The sequence below is a fragment of the Ambystoma mexicanum genome, chromosome 7q, assembly GCF_040938575.1.
Source record: "Ambystoma mexicanum isolate Mex_15411 chromosome 7q, UKY_AmexF1_1, whole genome shotgun sequence".
Classification (NCBI taxonomy): domain Eukaryota; kingdom Metazoa; phylum Chordata; class Amphibia; order Caudata; family Ambystomatidae; genus Ambystoma; species Ambystoma mexicanum.
The window spans coordinates 848,054,457-848,074,285 of record NC_090941.1 but is presented as its reverse complement, the minus strand read 5'-3'; the positions used below and the strand labels follow the sequence as shown (position 1 = coordinate 848,074,285).

The window sequence follows — 19,829 nt, the reverse complement described above, 5'->3', positions numbered from 1 at the left end:
CTTTCTCCCTTTCTCTGTCTGCAGGCAGCCTTTCTCTGAGCTTTCCTTTTGTTGTAGCCCAATTGCCTGTGTTCACTGTTTCCTAGAAATTGCCCTTTGCTACTGAAAGACTTGTTGGAGGCCTTGCTGCCTTTCCTTCGTAATCTGGCCATGTTCAAACGGGAACAACGGCTGGTCATTCTGTCAGGAAAGGAAGAAGGCGATGGATATGGCAGGGGAAATGTGCACAAAATACACAGTAAACAACCTTGAATATAACAACGTGCATTCAATACCCAAGACTCGTGTATACCACTATAAGAAAAGGAATGTAGGGTAAGCACTTAGAACCTCCTTATGACTGAAAGGAAAGTCGGCAAACTCCTTACCCACTATGCTATTACAGATACTGACAGCGCTAAGCCCACGTAGAGGGCAAGCAGGGACAGAATCTGTAAGCTGACACTCTAGACGGTACTGGATAAGGAATTTGGAAACAGTACTCGCAAGGACCGGAATGACCACATGAATGCCAGTACTCACGAAGACCGGAAAGACCACTTGGATGTCCGTATTCACGAGGACCGGAAAGACCACTCAAAAGTCAGTACTAACCCACAACCCTGTAAATCAAACAAGAACCCAGAAGGCAGTAAAGGCAAAGAGTGAGGATGACTAAATACCTAAACCCAAGTCAAGAGGCAAGAAGGAATAATACAGTGTGGAAAACAAAAGATAATCACACAGGAGCTAGTTACAACAGCTTCCCACACCTAATAATAAAATAGGAAATAAATGTAAAAGTGTAAAGGAAAACATGGCATGGATCCCAATAGAAGGCAAGGATCAGGAGCAGTGAAAACGATTTCAAAAGGGAAACTTTCCCACCCATCCAAGGTGAAAAGGCAGGAAACTAAACCTGTAAAGGAAAGATTAATGCAACAAGTCTTTCAGTAGCAAAGGGCAATTTCTAGGAAACAGTGAACACAGGCAATTGGGCTACAACAAAAGGAAAGCTCAGAGAAAGGCTGCCTGCAGACAGAGAAAGGGAGAAAGGGATTTCCAAAAGGCAGAAATCAATTAGGCATACAAATACGAATTCCAGGACAAGGAACAAGAAACACTAACTAGAACTGGGCACAAAAACTAGGAACCAGGAACAAGGGACCAGTCACGACAGGAACGCTGCAACAATGACCAGCGCTGGACTGAAACAGACTGAGGCTTTTAAAGCTGCTTAACGAGCACACCCCTCAGGCGTGTCGCCTGCTGCACCTGCAGCCACAGGTGTTGCCTATCCTCCACCCAGCCTTGTCCTGCAAGGGAGGAGGTGAGGCAGTGAGCCAGGCATTCTGGGAAGCATAGTCATTTGATTATAGTAGCAGTAGCATGCTGGCTGCCAAAAACCTGGGATGGATCCGGAAGGGAAGTAATTTGGGAAATAAGGTTTTAGCGCTCCCAATTCATCAGGACACTGTAGCATAAGGTTCGGAGGAAATGTCCAGTAGGGAAGAAACCCCAAAACATGCCCCCAAGTGGTGGGAACGGGAGCGAAGGGAGCGAGCCGTGACAGAGGAAAACCTTCGGGAGATACATGGTATACCACCCTTTCTGACACACCACTACCCGACATTTCCTCCACCTTCATAGGCTGTTGTGAGTCCTATCCTGTTGGCCCATCCCCAATTCCAACAGGTAACAAGATAAAGGGGAGTCATAGGAGAACCGGAAAAAGGAAACGCTACATCTCCCATAATCCCATTCCCCTACTTAACTACCCAAAGACTGAGACTAAGAAGATCATGTTGGGAGTCATGAGGATTACCCATAGGAATCAGCGGGCAATTAATTCCTATGGGCAGTCTCCATTTTGTCCCGTTAACAAGGTTAAGCAGAGTTGGCAGGGCCGGGTTACCACTCATACCGGACTCCTGTTAATTCTCCCAGCAAGTATAAAAGGTGGAGCACACAGGCACACTTTGAGCGAGCTGGGGATGCTGCATGGTGCACAGGGGCCAAGTGGGAAGAACAGCAGCTGGAGGAACCCTGGAAGGCCTGGAGGAAGGACTGCCAGATCAATAAGCCTGTGGGTACAGGTGATGCTGCAGTGTGGCGAGGGAGCTGTGACTTCAGGGAGCCAACCCAGGGGCAGCTGGGGTTACCTGACAGCGCCCAAGCCAGAGCTTCTGCCCTGGGTAATATACTGACGCTCAGGCCTTTTAGGGGCAGGTGGTGAGACCCTGACCTCAGAGACATCCCATTGAGACAATCTGATACTCCCAAAACCTCCAGAATGCTATTAAGGGGAGCTGGTGAAGTGGTAGCAGAAGAAGAGTGAGGCATTGTGGAACTTTAAGTTCAGAGGCTTTTTTGTTGGGAAATCTGGGCAAGGTGGGACACGAGAAGGAGCAGATCTTCCAGGGCGAAGCCGAACCCATTGGAGCAGGACGGCCAATCGAGAGACAAGAGCGAAGGGTAGGAAACCCTGAAGATCCCTGCAGGAGCTTGTTGCCTCTGGGAAACCACGAAGGGTACACAGAGAAAGCTAAATCCCAGACAAGAAGAAACCTGCATTGTGTTTCAAGGACGCCAGAAACCTTCCCGGGTGAACGGCAGATTTGGGGAGGCGAGGCCAAGTCTATGCTATCAACCTTGACCCGTGAATCAAAGCCGCTAAGACCAGAACAGAATGCACACAACCGGTGAGTTAGCGAAAGACATGAAAGGCCGGTTTGTGTCAAGGAACGATTGAAGCAACAACAGTGTATCTCACGATTGAAGGTTGCGAGCGTGTTACTGATAACTGTGAAGCCAATGATGTACAGTATCTGGGTGGTCCATCAAAAAAAGAAATAACCCTCTCGAAAGTCTCCACAAAATGTTTGATGTCTTGTTATAAAGCGACAAAGCGAACGAACTATGAAATGCGCAATGGTGAAGATTAATCCTGTCGAAAAGGGAAGTTAAAAAGGTAATTGCTTTAAGAGGAAGATTTCTTTAAACATTTCTTTGTATTATAGAACTACCAAGACCAAGAGACACTGGGGTAAATAACACAAGAGAAAGCTGAATTGAAGGTTGAAGTGGTCCTGCGGAGGTCTATGGAAAAGGCCTTGCACATTCAAAAGTCTTCAACATCCGTGAAAGATCCAAGCCCGACTGAGGGAGACCGGGAACAGGAAATACGTTGGGGCAAGAGAACCCCTAACAAATGTGAATGTAGCTTGGGGAAGGGAACATCTGCAAGTGCTGTGATTGCGAGGTCCGAGCTGAGGGAGGCCTATGTGAACTGTTGATTTCTTGAGAGGTCCGAGTCCGGCAGAGGGAGACATAATTGAACTTTTGGTGAACTGAAAATAAATGACTTTAACGTGGAAGGCCAAGCGGGCCTTGACCCACGTTTTGAACTACCTTTATTTTAATAACATTAGCCAGAGTGTGTCTTCTTCTCTACGTGGGCCCCCTTACTCTGTGATGTCCAACGTGGGGAGGAGACCTGACTCAGCCACCTTGATCCTTTGTTATAACACTGAATTTCCTTTGCATACACATTTCCCTTTACACAGTTGTTGTATAAGAGATGGGGCAGGCATTAGGTTGTGTTTGTATAGGCCATTTTGATTTGACATAGACTGACTAGGACTGTGTTTTTTTTATTATTTGATGGTAGAGACTACTCCCTTCCTAGCTATAAGGCAAGGTAGGTGTTTTTCCAGACATCAAGAATTTAATAAAGGTTTTAAAACTTGCATCTGTTGTCTTGTCATCTGTACTGTTGATACCATAAGTTCCTTACAGTATCCAGTAATGTCCGGAGGGTCCCAACAGGTAACTATGCAAAATATGGTGCAGATTGGTGAAACAGTGTGTGGAATTGTTTAAGGAACGATGCTTTGCCAAACCACTAACCCAGCCACAAACCTACATATTTTCACTTTTATCAATATAGATTGAGGCAATTTCTAAAGGTATCATGGCTGAGGGCCAGATTCTGAGGTGCTTGCAATAAGAGAAAGTGTTCTTCCGTGAAGGAAGAACACTTTTCTTAAAAGCACAATATTCTAACAAAAAAAGAATGTGATGTTGGGACATGAACGCCTCAACTTTTGCTTGCACCAGATTTACGGCCTGGCAACAGCCCTGGCAACCATCAAAAATGCAAGGCAGGGACTACGAGGAGATTCTCATGATAGAGCCCTGGATTTGCATGTAAAAAACGGTGTTAAATACCGCACCTGTTCCTTGATGTTCACCTCTACTGCACGTGTTTTTTTCCTTTACAAATATAGCATTTCCCAAACTGCAGCACCACCTTTGTAATGTGCTAAAAGTTAAATCTTAAGGGCACATTTGCAAATTAAGTGGCAGTCTTTTAAGATTTGCTTGCAGTGTCACTGGTGCACATGTCTCTCCCACAACAAGAGATGTTAGCAGCTTTTGCTGCAACAAAGCAAGACATCTACCATCCAATCCTTCCACCCACCTCAGAATGGTGGTGCTAGAGGGGAAAATGTTGGCTTTCTACACAACTTTTATCACAAGCTCATAATCTCTGCCCTGAGAGGGGGGGCTACTCTAATTCCTTTAGGATGGGCTCAGTTTGGTCAAATGTCTTAGTTTGCATTATGAGGCATGCAGCAGCATGTAGAACCTCTTGAAGTGGGGGACCAGGTGTGTGACCGGGATCCCGGTGAGTATGGGGCTCCATCTATCGCGGGGTACGATTACCAGGGCCTGGACCGTGGTTCTGAACTCTTCAGTGAGAGGATGGGTTTTATCTTCCGAAGGAGTGCTTGTTCAGTCTTTTGTGTATATGTTGCTTGAAGGGAGAGATATCTCAAACATTATACAGACTGATTTGGCACATGGGTCCAACTGAGGTGTGAACGTCATTTAGTCACCACTGGATAGCCTACTGTTTAGATGGATGGCCTACTAGGATGAATTCCATTTTGATGGAATTGAGTTTCAGGTAGGTGCTTGTAATCCAAGCTTGGTTGGAGGCGAAGCATTACTGTACAGCATATTGAAAAAGGAACCTATGACACATTGACCGAGATTCCTAATAGCTATGGCAACTACAGTATGTTAACTGTCTACTGTGCAAATTAAAAGAGCAAGAACAATGAGCCTCATTACGAGTATGGCTGTAATTCCGTGGTAAATCCATGGGAAAATGAATTGCTGTTACCGCCACTTGGTCAGGTGGAATTTCCGCTTGATTACAAGTGGTGATAGCGGTGTTAATCCCCATTCATCTTGTGTCCATTGGACCCAATGGGGCTTTTTTGTGTGGAATTAACGCAGCAGAATTACCACCACAGTAATTCCACCGATTCTGCCGATTTTTTTGGCATTGAGTGGCAAAATGTACCTCCAGGGTTTTGCTGGAGGTAAATCTTGCACTCAAAGCCAAAACGCATAATTTGGCATAGTAGTATAAATGGAGGTAACTAAGTTACCTCCAATTTTACCACTTACTGCCATACTTGTAATTAGGCCCAATATATGTATGCTGTCTGTCGGTGGGATACAATAAATATGAGTTTCAACATCTATTTGCTTTACAATTTCAGAAAGGAATCGACAGAGAATTGTACCTGCTGTTTACGGTTTTTGATGAGAATCTAAGCTGGTATCTTGAAATAAATATCCAGTTATTTGCTAGAGATCCATCCAGCATTGATCAAGAAGATGCAGATTTCCAGGAATCAAATAAAATGCATGGTATGTATAGGTTTAATTGATTATTTTTGGCTCATAAACTATAGCTACAGCCACACTTTTTTCTGATAACGTTTCTAGAGGACCACTGTGCTATATATGTTGAGTGTTATGTAGAATGACTTATGTTTTTATCATGCCATTTTGATGCTTTCATCCCAGTCTAGGGGGTAATGGGAGGGGAGAGTGGAGTGCAATGGATAGACCACTGGGTGTGTCAACATGTTACACCATTTGACATGCTTCCCAAGTAATGACATTGTAAATACTATTAGAAAAATATAAAAACGTGTATTCTTTTTTTTCAATTAGGTTTGTGCACTGGTGGTCTAATAGCTTCAGCGTTCTCTTCATTTTTTGTCCGCAGCAGTTTCTCTCCCTATTTTGGAAACCATCCTTCATCAGTGCCTCTTGTTTTTAGTTTTCCATCAATATGTGTCAAATGTCTTTTATTCCTTGAGTTCGGGCCATAACTCCTATAATGCTTTGACTTAGTCGTCCCACTATTGTTATTGGGCAATGTTGGCGGAGCCCACGGATCCGCACTCTCATACGCTCTTCTATTATGGGTGCCTTGCATTTGTCAGCACTGCTGCAATGGATCTTTGGAATATTGGTATCGCAGTTCCAAGTAGGTAATGTTTGGCCAACTTGTCTTCGATAACACGTACTACGTCCTTGGAGTGATTGAACCACAACTCCCAATAGGCAAAGGGTTTAATTAATGTGTCTTTATACATGTGTCTGCACTCAGTGTTTTGTTTGTTGGAATCCCCCTCCCACAAGGCAATTCCTCTGGTCGACTCAACTTGGTCAGTACCTCTGTGCTCAGTCTTTGCAGTGTTGAACCACTAGTCACATAAAGCACTGTTCCTCTGGTTCTCTGAACTTGGTCAGCACTTGCTCACAGGGTCTGTGGGTCTTTGTTACACTGGTTCACTTGACTTTGTCGGCTCCTGTACGCTAGTTCTTTGGAGTGATTGAATCACTATGTCCGCAATGCATTTTTAAAAAGTTTTATTTTTATATTGTGCATTTACTTTATACAAACTTTAACCCATATAATTAAATATTTAGTCACAATTCATTAAATCATTACAAATCTCAAAACATATTAATATTGTTCATATTCATATACCTAATAAATATCACATATATAAAAAATCACTGAAAAAACCTTAGTTAAGGTGCAGTTAAATTGTGCTGATTTAATGCAACAAAACCCTTGAAATTCAGCAGAAGTCATGTGGGAAGTCATGACCAGCTTAACACTTCTTCGACCCTTCTTGGGCAAACCACTGGGTCGTGTAATCCGGAACCCAACATCTTAAATCCCCCATTGAAATGATTCCACCCAGAACAAAATGGGCATACCATGTATTCGGAATTTGGTTCAGGTGTCTTGACAATTCATTGCAGCAAATATGAATCCTTAACATGCTGTTTGCTGCCTTATTTCCTGTAGCACACCAGTATAATTTAACAGCCATCATGTCATAATAATTGAATTCCCATTTAATAGTATGCAGACAAAAATAGTTACTTGTGCCTAGAATAAGACCCCCAAAAGGGCTGCCCTTGTGCCCTTTGTAACCTTGTTTATAAACAAACTGTAGCCATCCAAACTAGTAGGAGTAATCAGCCACACCTCTTGTAAATCAAATATATCAAAAGATATAAAATTGTGGAATCATTATGAGGTTTTATAAAACTAGAATAGACTCTACTGTTCCATGAGAGGAGCTTAACCAAGCAGCTGCTAAAGGTTATTATGATGTATGTTTATAGGTATTTGGCTTAGCAGGAGATGCTGTGAGCCAAGACCAATCCCTCTATGGAGTTATATTGGGACTGTTTGTCCTCTCCTCATTCCTAATAGTTAGGGCCCTTATACCGTCACAAGAAAGAGGACATTTCTTAACCATTCCCATCGTCCTTAACATATGTTAGTGACCTTGTTGCAACTCAATATCAAGCCCATCCTATCCATGTTAAATGCAAAGACATTGAATCCCAAACCTAGAAAGGATTCCACCTCTTTCAGTAACACATTTGTAATAGAGTGGCAAGGGAACCATTACTAGTCTTCCCGTTTACTTGCAAGAGGAACTGAGCCCTGGAAATCCCCTGCCCCAAGAACGGAAGACCCACCCATAGGACAAAGTTCACTGTCTGCATTAACAATTCAAATGACGGGGGTCGCAACATGAACAACGCAATAGTCTCCAAGTGCTCTCACTCTCTAGGCGCCTGTTGTTTCATTTTGTTAAGCAGTGAAGTCACAAAAACAAGTTACATCCCGAAAACCTAACATGGGAAAGGATTGGTTAGTAAGGTAAACTACATATAGGTTCTATACGGGGTTAGTATCATCATTAGGTAAGCAATATCTGGTGGCTCCTCCTGAGACTACCTCTGTGTGTCACAAATACAAAGTTACAGGTTAGTATAAAGGTGATTAGCCGGTGCAACATAGTGTATGCTTAGCGTGGGAGGTGTTTAGGGATTGGACAAGAAGGATCTTCTCAGCCCTTGAGCTTTGAACATTTACCAAGCCAAGTGCAACCATTCAAGGTGGTGGGAATGACCCTGAAGGTGCTGCATGTTCCCAATAAGTTACCTTCTTCGATCTCCTAAGCCTTTAGACAGAACATTCGGCTTTGAACCTGTTTAACTATTGCATCCTATCTTTGATTTGATGGGAACAGCCACCTGGGTCTGTCTTGGATGAATAGGCTTTCTTGATCACATGTGTAGGGACCACAAAATGGAGCTCTCTTGGATTATGACCATGTACCTCGCAGGTGTCCTATCTCTTCTTCTAACTTCAAACTTTCCTTCCCGACGTGTACCTGGTGAGGCTGTGCATGGTGTCTGTGCTGGAAGCCTGATCTGCATGCTTCAGCTGGATCCGTCTGTCAGCCTTTCCCTGTATTCTGAAGTTGGTCTTGCCTTTCGCATTCACTCCAATGTACCTATGGCTTGCGTGTTTATTCGCATGGCCATCCATGTTAGTTGCCAGTAGGTGGTGGCAAGCCGTTCATATGTATTCTTAGGTGTCTTGCAGTTTCAGCATAGAAAAAGGTATATGTCTGTTCATCCTCTAACTATGTGAGTCATACGCATTTGCTTTGGGTCTATCAGCAATAAACTAAAGTGTTTGTGTAGCTTTGTGCATGGATGCCTATGTGCTTCATGTCTAATGTATCTGTCATGATGTCCGTTGTGACTTCATTGGCATCCTTTGAGGCTGCAGTCAGTCGACTTGTTCAATTGATGACAGTTGTATCTCTTCAATACTGTCATCCGGGTATGATCTGAATAATTGTCTGACCGAGTAGCGCTTTTCAGATCTGCGATACATCAATGACGGGGAGGAAGGGCCTAGAAGCGATGCACACCTCATTTCTCTGTCGCTGGGCTGAAAGTGGGATGGGTGTAACGAGAGCCACATTTGGGCCTCCCTCTTCAATCCCCCTCTGGTCAACAAGTCAAACACACTCCCTAGACGACCCTCTCTATTCACGTGCGGCCTTGGGACCCAGACCTTTGTCACTCCTCCTAGATGTCCATGGTACTTCTCATGCTCGTCTAAACTCCAGTTCATATAGCTGCAATCTCCATCGAGGTTGCACCATACCCATTTTCCCAAGTAGCTGTGTGGATCTGGGGGAAAAGAGAATGATGTATCTGGTGGGAACAGAGGGCACTGCGTCAAATGTGATTTCAACATGCCAAGAGTATTCGCCTCTTCATCAGTATTCATCTCTACCTCCAGTAATATTTTCATCCCCATCGTCTTTTCGGTAGTCTTCTTGCACTATGCTATAGCTACTCTGAAAACGCTGAAGGAAAATAACACTGGCACTAAGGCACCTACAGACCACTAGCCATCCACGATGGTATCCAGGAAAAGATGTATGACAGCCATTCCTCATCTTCTCCTATTGGGCTTGTCACTGCCTCCATTCTGGCATACAGGTCTGATAATTGCATGATTGCCTCTGTCAGTGTTCCATTCTCCATCGTGGGAAGGCACGTACGCACAGCAAGAAGGCCCGATCTTGGTGCAAACACCTCCTTCCATAGCTGGTAGGAGATCTACAACATATCTGGTCTGTAAAGTCATCAATCTGACCCGTCTCAACTCTTCTTTGATGGCCTTAAACCCCTTGACAGTCAAATGTGTTATCTGCAACAGCTCTCATCTGGTGATCTAGAGCCACTTGGCGTTCACATTAGCCTGATCTCCTGGAACGATTGACATAAAGAACATCTCTGTCCTGCTAAATCTGTGTTCTGGTGGTATCGCGTCTAGTGCATCTTCCATTTTTGATGGCACGTAGTTTCCTCCCTTTATTCTGGTCAGCTCTACAGATTTCTTCTTCTTCCTCTGGTGTGTATCCATTTTAGGGAGTCATTTCGAGGCACTACTAGTGCTGGTGTGTTCAACTGTACTAGAGAGCATAACCCTCCCCAGTTTGGCAGTAATTGCTTGTATTCCTTGGACCCGCAGGCCTAGTGGTGATCCATTAGCACTGCGGTACCAACCCTCATGCCTGGTATTTTCGATATTTGTTTGCATCCTTTATTCTCCCCAACCTTCCCTGGACCATCATTTTGGAAACACAAGGAAGCATTCTTGAGTGGTATGATTGGCATGTGACTTGCTTCATTCCTCACCCAGGTGAGCGGTTTTTCACTTCCTGTGAGGCAATCTTTGCACCACTTCTACTGGAACTGTCAGGAGGGCATGTGCTTTGCACCCCACTGTTCCTTCTTTCCATCCTTCTCCTGTAAATATCTGTCCATATATTAGTAACTGTGGTCTTTCCCATTATCCTGGCATTCCTCCTATCTCTTTGTCTTGTCTTCGGGCATTGCAACTCCTTTTGTTTCACTATTCTGGCTTCTCGCTGTCAGGAACGTATTCTATTGTCTTGTCAGTGCTCAAATAGTCATCTATCATTTCTTTAGTCATGATGTACCTGTCTTCGTAGGGGAATGTCTTCTGTGACATCTATCTTGGTGTAGCCCATCTGCCTTGGAATCGGCCACTTGTTGTGCAGAGCAACAGGTGCATATGACATTGTGCTCTGGCTGCTGTGATTTATGTTGCTATGAATGTTCTGGAGGTACCCATGACATACTGAATGAGAGAGCACACATAGCAGCTCTCCTTCATTGTCTTCCCACCTTGATCATGTGCTGGTAACACACGTTGTTAGACACATGGGCCCAATCTCGGGAGGATAGGTCAAGGGCAACGTTCTCACCTTGGAAGCAAGATGACAGAGCACCACAGGTTCGATCCTCTGGTCCACGCTTAGAAACCTCTGGATGTAAATATCATATCAATCAGATGGGTATGAATTTATATGTTCAAAATCTATATCTGTGCTTCACCTGAGTCTTTTTACTTCTCGGGCAGCGTTGGTTACCTGCCAGATATGGTTTCAGTTTGAGCAGGAATAGGGGTTGTGCAAATGGGGACCAAAGCATGCGCATGCGTCAATACAATCTTTTGTAATGCAAAGAGAGTAAAGTAGTAGAGACAGCAGAAGGCAAGAAATATCAACACAATGGATCTTGTCACAGCTTCCATTTTCTTTAGTGCTGGATTTCCGTTAGATTGTTCAGAGTCCATGAGACCATTTCAGAAAATCTTTAAAATGCATCATTACTGTTTTAGTGCGTTAGCCAAGGTCTCCAAAGTCGTTCCCAAACACGTCGCTCCTTGGCACTATTAAGCAATGTGATGATAGGTGTGTTGCCTTGAGTTAATCTTTATATATAAAGCGGAATGTATGTATGTGTGTATGTATGCTTGTCCGGCTATACAAATCCACACTGTTGTACCCACCTCTACCAAATTTTGAATGGATTCCACTTTTGTCTGGGGCAAGATTGTAGTCTGTTTGGATGCAAAAAATTCACTCTGTAGACGCCCTCATTTACTGATGCTCACCCCGATTCACTACACTAGGTACTAGGAGGCAACATTTGGAAAACTGTCTGAAGCAAAATGTTTGTGTTGGTTATTGCTCTGAAATGTATTACTACTGTATACAGTTTGAAAGTGTTTATTAAAGCATTTTTAAAGGGAATAAAAAGTCACATTTTTACGGCAACCCAAAGGGAATAAAAAAAAAGTAAAATTTTTACGGGAATCCAGGTAATACAGGTACTGGAACGAGTTGGCCCCATGGAGTTATGAACATGGATCCCGTGAAAGAGAGGAAGGACGTATGCAATGGGCCCAGACCAGGCTGGCAACATTGTATAAAAATTGACTTACATTGTTGTCAAGTTGGCCCCTGAGTAGCAGCAGGCATGGAAGCTGTCAGGGGTGGGAGCAGTTGCGCAGTGAAGACTGGAGAGAAGAGAACGCAGGCGGGAATCGGAAGGCGGCTCTCCAGGATACGAAGTCGATGGGTCCAGCAACACACAAGCGAGGCAGTGGTACGTCCACCGTAAGAAGTGGGACTGCACGGTTCCATCCTCGTACCGATACTGCAGGGAGCAAAAAACACGCAGAGCAGAAAGCCGCCGAAGTCCAAAGCAGACGACCGGAGGAAGCAGACAGAAGGCCAGCTCCAGTCCTAGGAAGAGCCGCCGCCGTATGCAGAGGTCACTGAAGGTAACGGGAGGTAAGAGTGGGCCGGCAGGGACATAGGGAGTGTAGGAGGATCTCCAGAGCATGCCACAAGGGTCACTGGGCTGAGAAGAAGTCAAAGAAGTGTCTGGGACCCTGAGAAACTGACAACAGAATTCAGAGGAAAGCTTCCTCATTAGGGTGGTCAAGCAAATCCCACTGACCATCAAGGAAGGGTCGGAAAGACCCTGAGAAGTCGCAATGTGAGTCATCTTCCTCATGGCAGTCTTTGGCAAGGGAGTGAACCAAGGAGGCCAGGTAAAAGAAGGGAACCAAGGGTCGTGGACCCAATACTAAATAATCTTCAGTGTGAGAAGTTATCTTCCTCATGGCAGCTCTGGGCAGAGGAGTGAGCCAGGTAGCTAAGTACAAAGAAGAGGAGAAGAAAAGGAAGATCCAGGGGAAGTAAGTCATTCCTGCTGGACTTGGTGGCCGTGGCAAGGCATACCAGGAGAAGTGAGTCATTCACTCTCCTGGTACTCACCTACCAGGTACAATTGTTAAGAAACCAGGGGAAGGGAGTAATTCCTCCTGTTAACCAGGGTTAACTATACAATGGCCTTTCAGCCAGAGGAAGTGAGTCAATCCCCCTGGTTACAGTGGTGAACTATACAATGGCCTTTAAACTAAGGAAATAAGTCATTCCCCCTGGTTTTTAGCTGGAAGAATAAAACCCTTGTTTGATTTGTGACTTTTTGGAATCCAAAACCAGTGAGTGGAACTTTGAGTTGTTAAAACTTTAGTTTGAAGTGTAAGGGACAGATTTAAAATTTGACACACAACAGTGGACACTTTAAACTACTGACATTCTGTCAAACTCATCAGTATTTTAGTTGAGGCAGGGAAACCAATCTTATAGTTAATATAAGTCTATAGCTCCAAACATGCCACCTGTGTGTCAGTCTCCTGCTTCTGCACCCTTATAAGATACAACCTTGGGAGTAAATTGGCGGAAGGGTGGAATATTTTGATGTGTTAGTAACGGTTTGTTACTTAATATAATGCAGCTAAGAAAATCAAATCCACTGATCCACCCCACAAATGGGAAGGGAACAACTCCTGCACTCCTTGGGAGCATATTATTGGCTGGCATTTGAAAAGCATCAACATAGCCCTTGGTGAAAACATTCACAAGAGGCAGCTATGCAGGATTTTAATACTTGGAATATTTCTCAGGTGGCCCACTGGGCACGTGGACATTTCTCTCTATCTTTTTACACACCTTCACTGTTTTTCTGATTGTATGTCTTTTGTGATCGCATTCATTTGAGGATTTTACTGGATGTGACTGAAGTCCAGCCTGATCCAAGTCAATTTTGTTTTCGAAAGATCTAGTTTAGTGAGTAGCATAACTGATATAAATCACTTTTGTGTACAAGGGCTTTATAGTTATTACCTGAGTGTTTAAGTACTTTGTTTCCAGCTTACAGTGGGATGATCAAGGGGGTCACATACATCCACAATCTATTGGATGAAGAGCCCTGGGGTGGTATGTAGAGAATACCCAGGTCACCCTCAGTCTCAGTGGAGGGGGCAGTCACATTGCACCCACTATGGACAGGGACCCTTAAATTTGCCCAGGTCCTACGTTTGGAAACTGAGACCATATGGGATCAGGGAACTCAAGCTCTCGCCATTTGCAAAGCATAGACTTTCGCTTCCGCTGAATCGAATGACACTGTAGCCTGGCACGCCCCGGTCTCCTTATGCGGATGCAAGAATCTAAAGAGGGAAAGCAGGGGACCTCCATTTAAAAAGGGAAACTCAACAGTCAACCAACCACCCATGGTAAAAAGTCTCCATTGTCCTACAGTTAAGAAGAGATAGGCACAGGGATTCCACCGGGTGCAGGGACAGGGCGTGGCAACCAGAAAAAGAACCACTAATGTCTAACGTCAGAACTAGAAGGCATACTCCGTGGTGGGGTCTACCAGCCAATCCCTACAGCAGCTTGAAGAGATCGCATCTGAGTTCACTTTTTTCCCTGAGAAAGGCTGAGAGGTAGGGTCAGGGTGTGGCAGGCAGAGTGAATCATTCAAGGGGTGGACAAGCCAAGCACACATTTCACATCAGGGCTATACGATATACCAATGGTCATAGCCCCGCGGGCTATCCTTATCATAGTCTACTTTCACCAGAAAGAGAGGTTGGGAGGCAAGGCTAAAGTCCTTTGAAATTCCAGTGGCTCTATCGGAGATGGGAAGCAGTTGGTGTAGTGGCTGGAGACAGGAGACCGAAGACAGTAGCTGTTTTTAAGAACTCTGAAAGAGGGGGCAGGAGGACCCAGTGTGGGAACCGGGCATAGCTAGACTCGAGTCTGAGAGCTGCAAGAGAGACTTAAAAGACCAAAATGAGTAATGTGATGAATCCTGAAGAGTCATCACCAAACCCCATCTTAAAGTCTCCTGCCATGTGGCTAGGTAAAGACAGCCACTACCTGACCCTAACCCTGGGGCTGGCATCAGGGCAAAGGATCACGTGGGAGGAGACGGCTATCTGGGGGAAGTGGTGACTCCGCTAGGGTAGATGCAGTATTCATCTTCTTCTGAGGATGAAAGTGAAATCATTACAGATATCTCATGGCATGCTATCAATGTACCAGTCCCTCCAATATCAATGCCCAAAGAACGTGTCATTTAAGCAGAACAAAGTTGGCACCTCAAAGGTTCAGGAATTAAAAGTGAGAACCGTGAATTGTCATAATTCCACCTTAATGAGAGATCCTCACTCTATTATGGAATTACACATTCTTTCTACAACCCCCCCCCCCCCTTAATCCAACACCTCTCAGTTCATAGATCAATATGGATTAATTGAAAGTAACCTGGAACAACCTAATGTCACATATACTTCTATGGGCTTCTGTTCCCATAATGTTAAAAGTACTGAGACAAGGAAGAAGAGCTTAGAGGCAATGGAGATTCAGAATCATGAATATTCAGATGTGCGATCTAGTTTTTGCCACTCAAATCACCTGACCCGGGTATTTAAAACCCAAGATGAGGCACAGCTGAGAAACAAAGGTGAAGCAGAGAAGAAGTGAAAGGAGCACTGGAAGACTGTGCAGGAAGCTTAGCTGAGGGCGCTGAAGCCATCCGAGGTGTAGGAGTTGCCACAGAAAGAATCCTGCCAGCTGAAGTCATCACGGAGGGTGAAATTGAGCAGAAGCAGAATTGCAGAGTGTGTGCAGTGGAAAGAGGTGTACTAAAAACACCAGCTGAGGAGAAGTAGTTCCAGCACAGCACGTGGCAGGCTGGTGAAGTCGCAGAAGATCAGCGGAGCTGTCATCGCTGCCAAAGACTGACACGCAATTTACCGGGGGCTTGCAGAAGCGGGAAAGTAAGCAGACTGAACGCTGAAGGACCGCAGCAAAGCCAGACAGCAGGAGGGAGCAGCTGCATAGAATACGTGAGTTGACTGTGTGAATGCCGGCCCGAAGAACTCGAAACAAGAAAATTGTTACAAAGCAACAATTTTGAATAGCAAACAATTTATAAAATCAAAGGAGATACTGTTTACTGATTATCGAATAGTTAAGGAAAGCAAACCGAAGCGACAAATATGAAAGTTCCCTTGTAGGGAGCTAAAAGGGGGGGAAAGTATGGCCAGCATTATAAACAGTAGGAGTATAGGGAGACAAAGTTTATGAAGCAGGTACTAGAGGTGTAGGGCATAAACACTCTTAGTAAAACACTAGGAGGGACCAGGGAAGGTTTAAAAGTCAGTATCAAATTTTAATAATGAAAAGATCGTCAGATTTAAAACATCCATTTAAATAGATAGGTCGACAGTACAGAAATTGTCACATCCCATGTAGAAAGCAACAATAGGGAATACGTAGCAGGCTCCAATGGCCAGTTAAAAGTAATGTTATAGCAAAAATACGACCACTGAGGGTACTTATCAACCTAAATAGTAAGGTACCCAACCAGATATGGATGAATATGTCATACATTTTACTCTCCGTTTAAAGTCCAGAGATAAGTCTCGACATGTTTCTGTTCCTCTAAAACAAAGTGTGGAACATTCATCAGGAGGGCATAATTTACAGTATAGCCTATTTGACAATTGGGGTGGTAAACAATACCAATACAGTATCCTAGCACCTGCAAGAGATACAAACAACAGACATCAAAGATTAGCTAATCAATAGTTATATACTTTGGTAAGTTCAAAAAATGAGCTGGGCACCCTATCAAGGGGGATAATTACCTCATAAGGTGCCAGTGGGGGCTCTCTACTAGCATTAGTAGGTCTAGGGTAGCGAACATCACGGCCCTGATCTTTGTTTGGTTGGTGAGTCGTGCTTGGCCAGCAAAATATCTATTGTTCAGTATTAAGTATCTTGATCATCCACTATTAACACAGTTGGGTAATCTCATGAATTCTTCAAATAGTAACACATTCTGTCTTGAATATGGTTTATTCGTAGTCGGAAGGGAATGCCTGCTTGCAGCCAATGCCTGTTTACAGCCGACACGGTTTCGAGCACAGCCCGTCTTCAAGGCTGATAGTTTAAATGTGTATTTTTAAAGTAAAGATCATCAAAATCAACTATTCCAAAATCAAAAATTATAAGTTTGCCGTTACATACCATGTTCGTAATTTTGGTGCAGGCAGTAAAAGCATAGGAAACGAACAGACAGAAAACATGGAACAAATTTCTTATCATTTTGCTGGTTATAGGTTGTCTTTATATATCTCAACTGGTGCTGGTAGTGGTTCTTATCCCGCATTGGCAAATTACTTTTGACCGTTTTGTGGCTCATCTTACAAATATCCCCATTCTAGGTGCCATTCATGCATCTGTTTTTGGTGTTACCATTAACTCTAGTAGAAACTGGTCTTGGAGGTGAATGGAAGAATTGGTAGGTGGTTTCAGGTTAGCAAGTGTTGTGTCCCCATGTAATGGCATTAAGTGTCTATACCGCTTATTGCTGTGTCCCCATGTGGTATCACTCGGTCTATACTATTGTGTTTTCCATAGGTGTTTTAGGTTGAGCATGCTGACTCGCCATAGAGCAAAAGCTTTGAATCTCTGTATAACAAAATTGGCAAGTAAATAAAAAAAAAGTTGGTTGTAAGCATATTCTGCATCAGACTTGTACATCAATGACTTAGCCAATAAGATCAAAGATTTAATTAACTGCAAGACAACTTTGTTGAATATGCAAAAATCTGCGTGTGCAAGAAACTGTATACAGGGAGTGCTGTAAAACAAATGCGAATCAGAAACAGAGAGCATCTGGCTAGTCTTAGCAGTCAATACCCCCAAGCTATCACTGGCAAACATGTCACTAGATGCAGGATAAGAAGGATCTCCGATTCGTAGGACTAATGAAGGCCAAACAGGGTAAAAAAGCCAGAGACCTGAAACTTGAATTAAGGCGTACAGAATCGAAATGTATTTGCAATTTACGCTGTACGTCGATGAGCATTAATAAGGAACACAAGATGCATGTGTTCTTGTGAAATACAACATTTTCAATGACGTGCAGGAGCAAGGATGGTCACTTCATTTGAAATTAAAATAATATGTAATAGTATTAATCCTGAAACATTTGCGGAATTCTTAAAGATAAAAAATTGAATGTCGCCTGTATTATCTATACAATTCATCATATCTCACATGATGTGAACCTCGCTAAAGATGAATAATACTACATGTAACTCTGGCTGTTTGCTAAACACTATTTATATTTATAGTTATTTTCTATTATTATATTTGTAAAATATGAAAGCTGTCTTTAGGGTGAATAGACAGATATAAGATACAATGGGCCTCATTACGAGATTTGCGGTAATGGGAAAACCATGACGGTAAGGGAATACCAGCACCGCATACCGCTCCGGCCTATTACGAGTCGACAACCGGGTATCGGCCCCACCGCTGAGACCATGCTCCCCCGTACCGGCATGCGCGCAGCCCTTCGGGCCGCCAAAACCAGGATGCCGCTAACAGGAGGACATCACAAGTCACGCGGACATGTAACTACCGGCATCACGAAGGAAGTAATAAGGGATACCGGGGTGCCGGCCTCACAGGCGTTGCGTATCAACCGCTAACCGCAATGTGCAGTGTTCCAAACTGCCACAGGTGCACACAATCAGCACAGGTGGAGGCAATGGAGTCTGGCCCAGCACAAAAGGAGGACACCCACACACCACACCCCTTCCCACACCAAAATTATCCCACTTGCAGTTGCGATATTGGGGCTGGAGGACATGCTTTCATTGCTACACCATGAGCAACAACTACAATAGACACTACCGAGGAGACGCAGGAAGAGAATGAGAATGAGGGTGAGACAAGCCCAGCAAGTCCCACAAGTGCAGCCAGTGGTACCACGCAAGCAGCCTCCAATCCTTTGCATCAGAGCCAGTCCATTCAACCTAACCCCTGAGCAGATCCACACCCTGTACCGCCTGGACCGGGACACCATCACCACCATTGTGAACATGATACACGACGACATTGTCAGCCTGATTGAAATCCGCACCGCCATCCCCCCTGTACTGAAGGTAGTGTCTGTGCTCCACTTCCTGGCCACAGGCACCTATCAGCACACAGTGGGGCAGATGCATGGCATTTCACAACCTTTTTTTCACGCATGCTGAACCAAGTGCTGGATGCCCTCGTGAAGCACTCATGCGACTACATATCCCTACCACGGACTGCCCAGGAGATCTTTGACACTAAAGTTGGCTTCCATGCACTGGCAGGCATGCCAAACTGTATGGTGCCCTCGACTGCACCCATGTGGAATTGGTGGTCCCACATGCCATGGATGTGGCGTACCGAAATCGTAAGCTATACTACTCCATCAATGTGCAGATGGTATGTGATTCCAGCAAGTTCATCACACATTGTTGTGCATGATATCCCGGATTAACTCATGATTCAATTGTCCTGCAGAACTACACGCTACATGGAGCGACATGCTGGACGATGTGCCTGGCTGCTTGGTAAGTTGCATGACAGGCACATGGCAGTGTAATGGGGGGGGGGATGCACACACCACCCGGGGGTGATTGGGGTGATGACTGGACAATGCCCCATACTGCAAAACACTGTGCCCCAAAGCATCCCAAACTGGACATGACACCCGAACCTCATAGTAATGATGGAAGCTGCACACCAATGACAATATGCCAGGCTTGCAACCAGCCCACATCCCACATCCCACAACACGTCCACTGCACATCATCAAACCTTACCCTCTGTAACACAATGCAGCAACATGCTGTGAGTATGCACAATGTAAATGTATGACCGCAGCAAAACACAACACAGGACATGCATCCATGAGTGTGCACAAATCAATCCCACCAAGGGAATACACTGCTTGTCACTGGCCCACCACCACAGTAGAGCTGCATGTCACAATGGGAATAATAAGCGCTGAATGATAAATCATGATGAGACTTGTGCCAATGCTGCTATTAAAAAAAAAATACGAATCTCTCCACA

The 19,829-nt window shown here is 44.4% G+C and overlaps 1 protein-coding gene across 1 annotated transcript in view; it reads left to right on the top strand.

Annotated features, from left to right (window-relative positions):
• The window catches only part of HEPHL1 (hephaestin like 1), a 537,160-nt gene that overhangs the window by 305,483 nt on the left and 211,848 nt on the right, over positions 1-19,829 (top strand). The window contains exon 10 of the mRNA XM_069639277.1: positions 5,556-5,706. Coding sequence (XP_069495378.1) covers positions 5,556-5,706 — 151 coding nt within the window. The remainder of the gene's footprint in view (positions 1-5,555; positions 5,707-19,829) is intronic.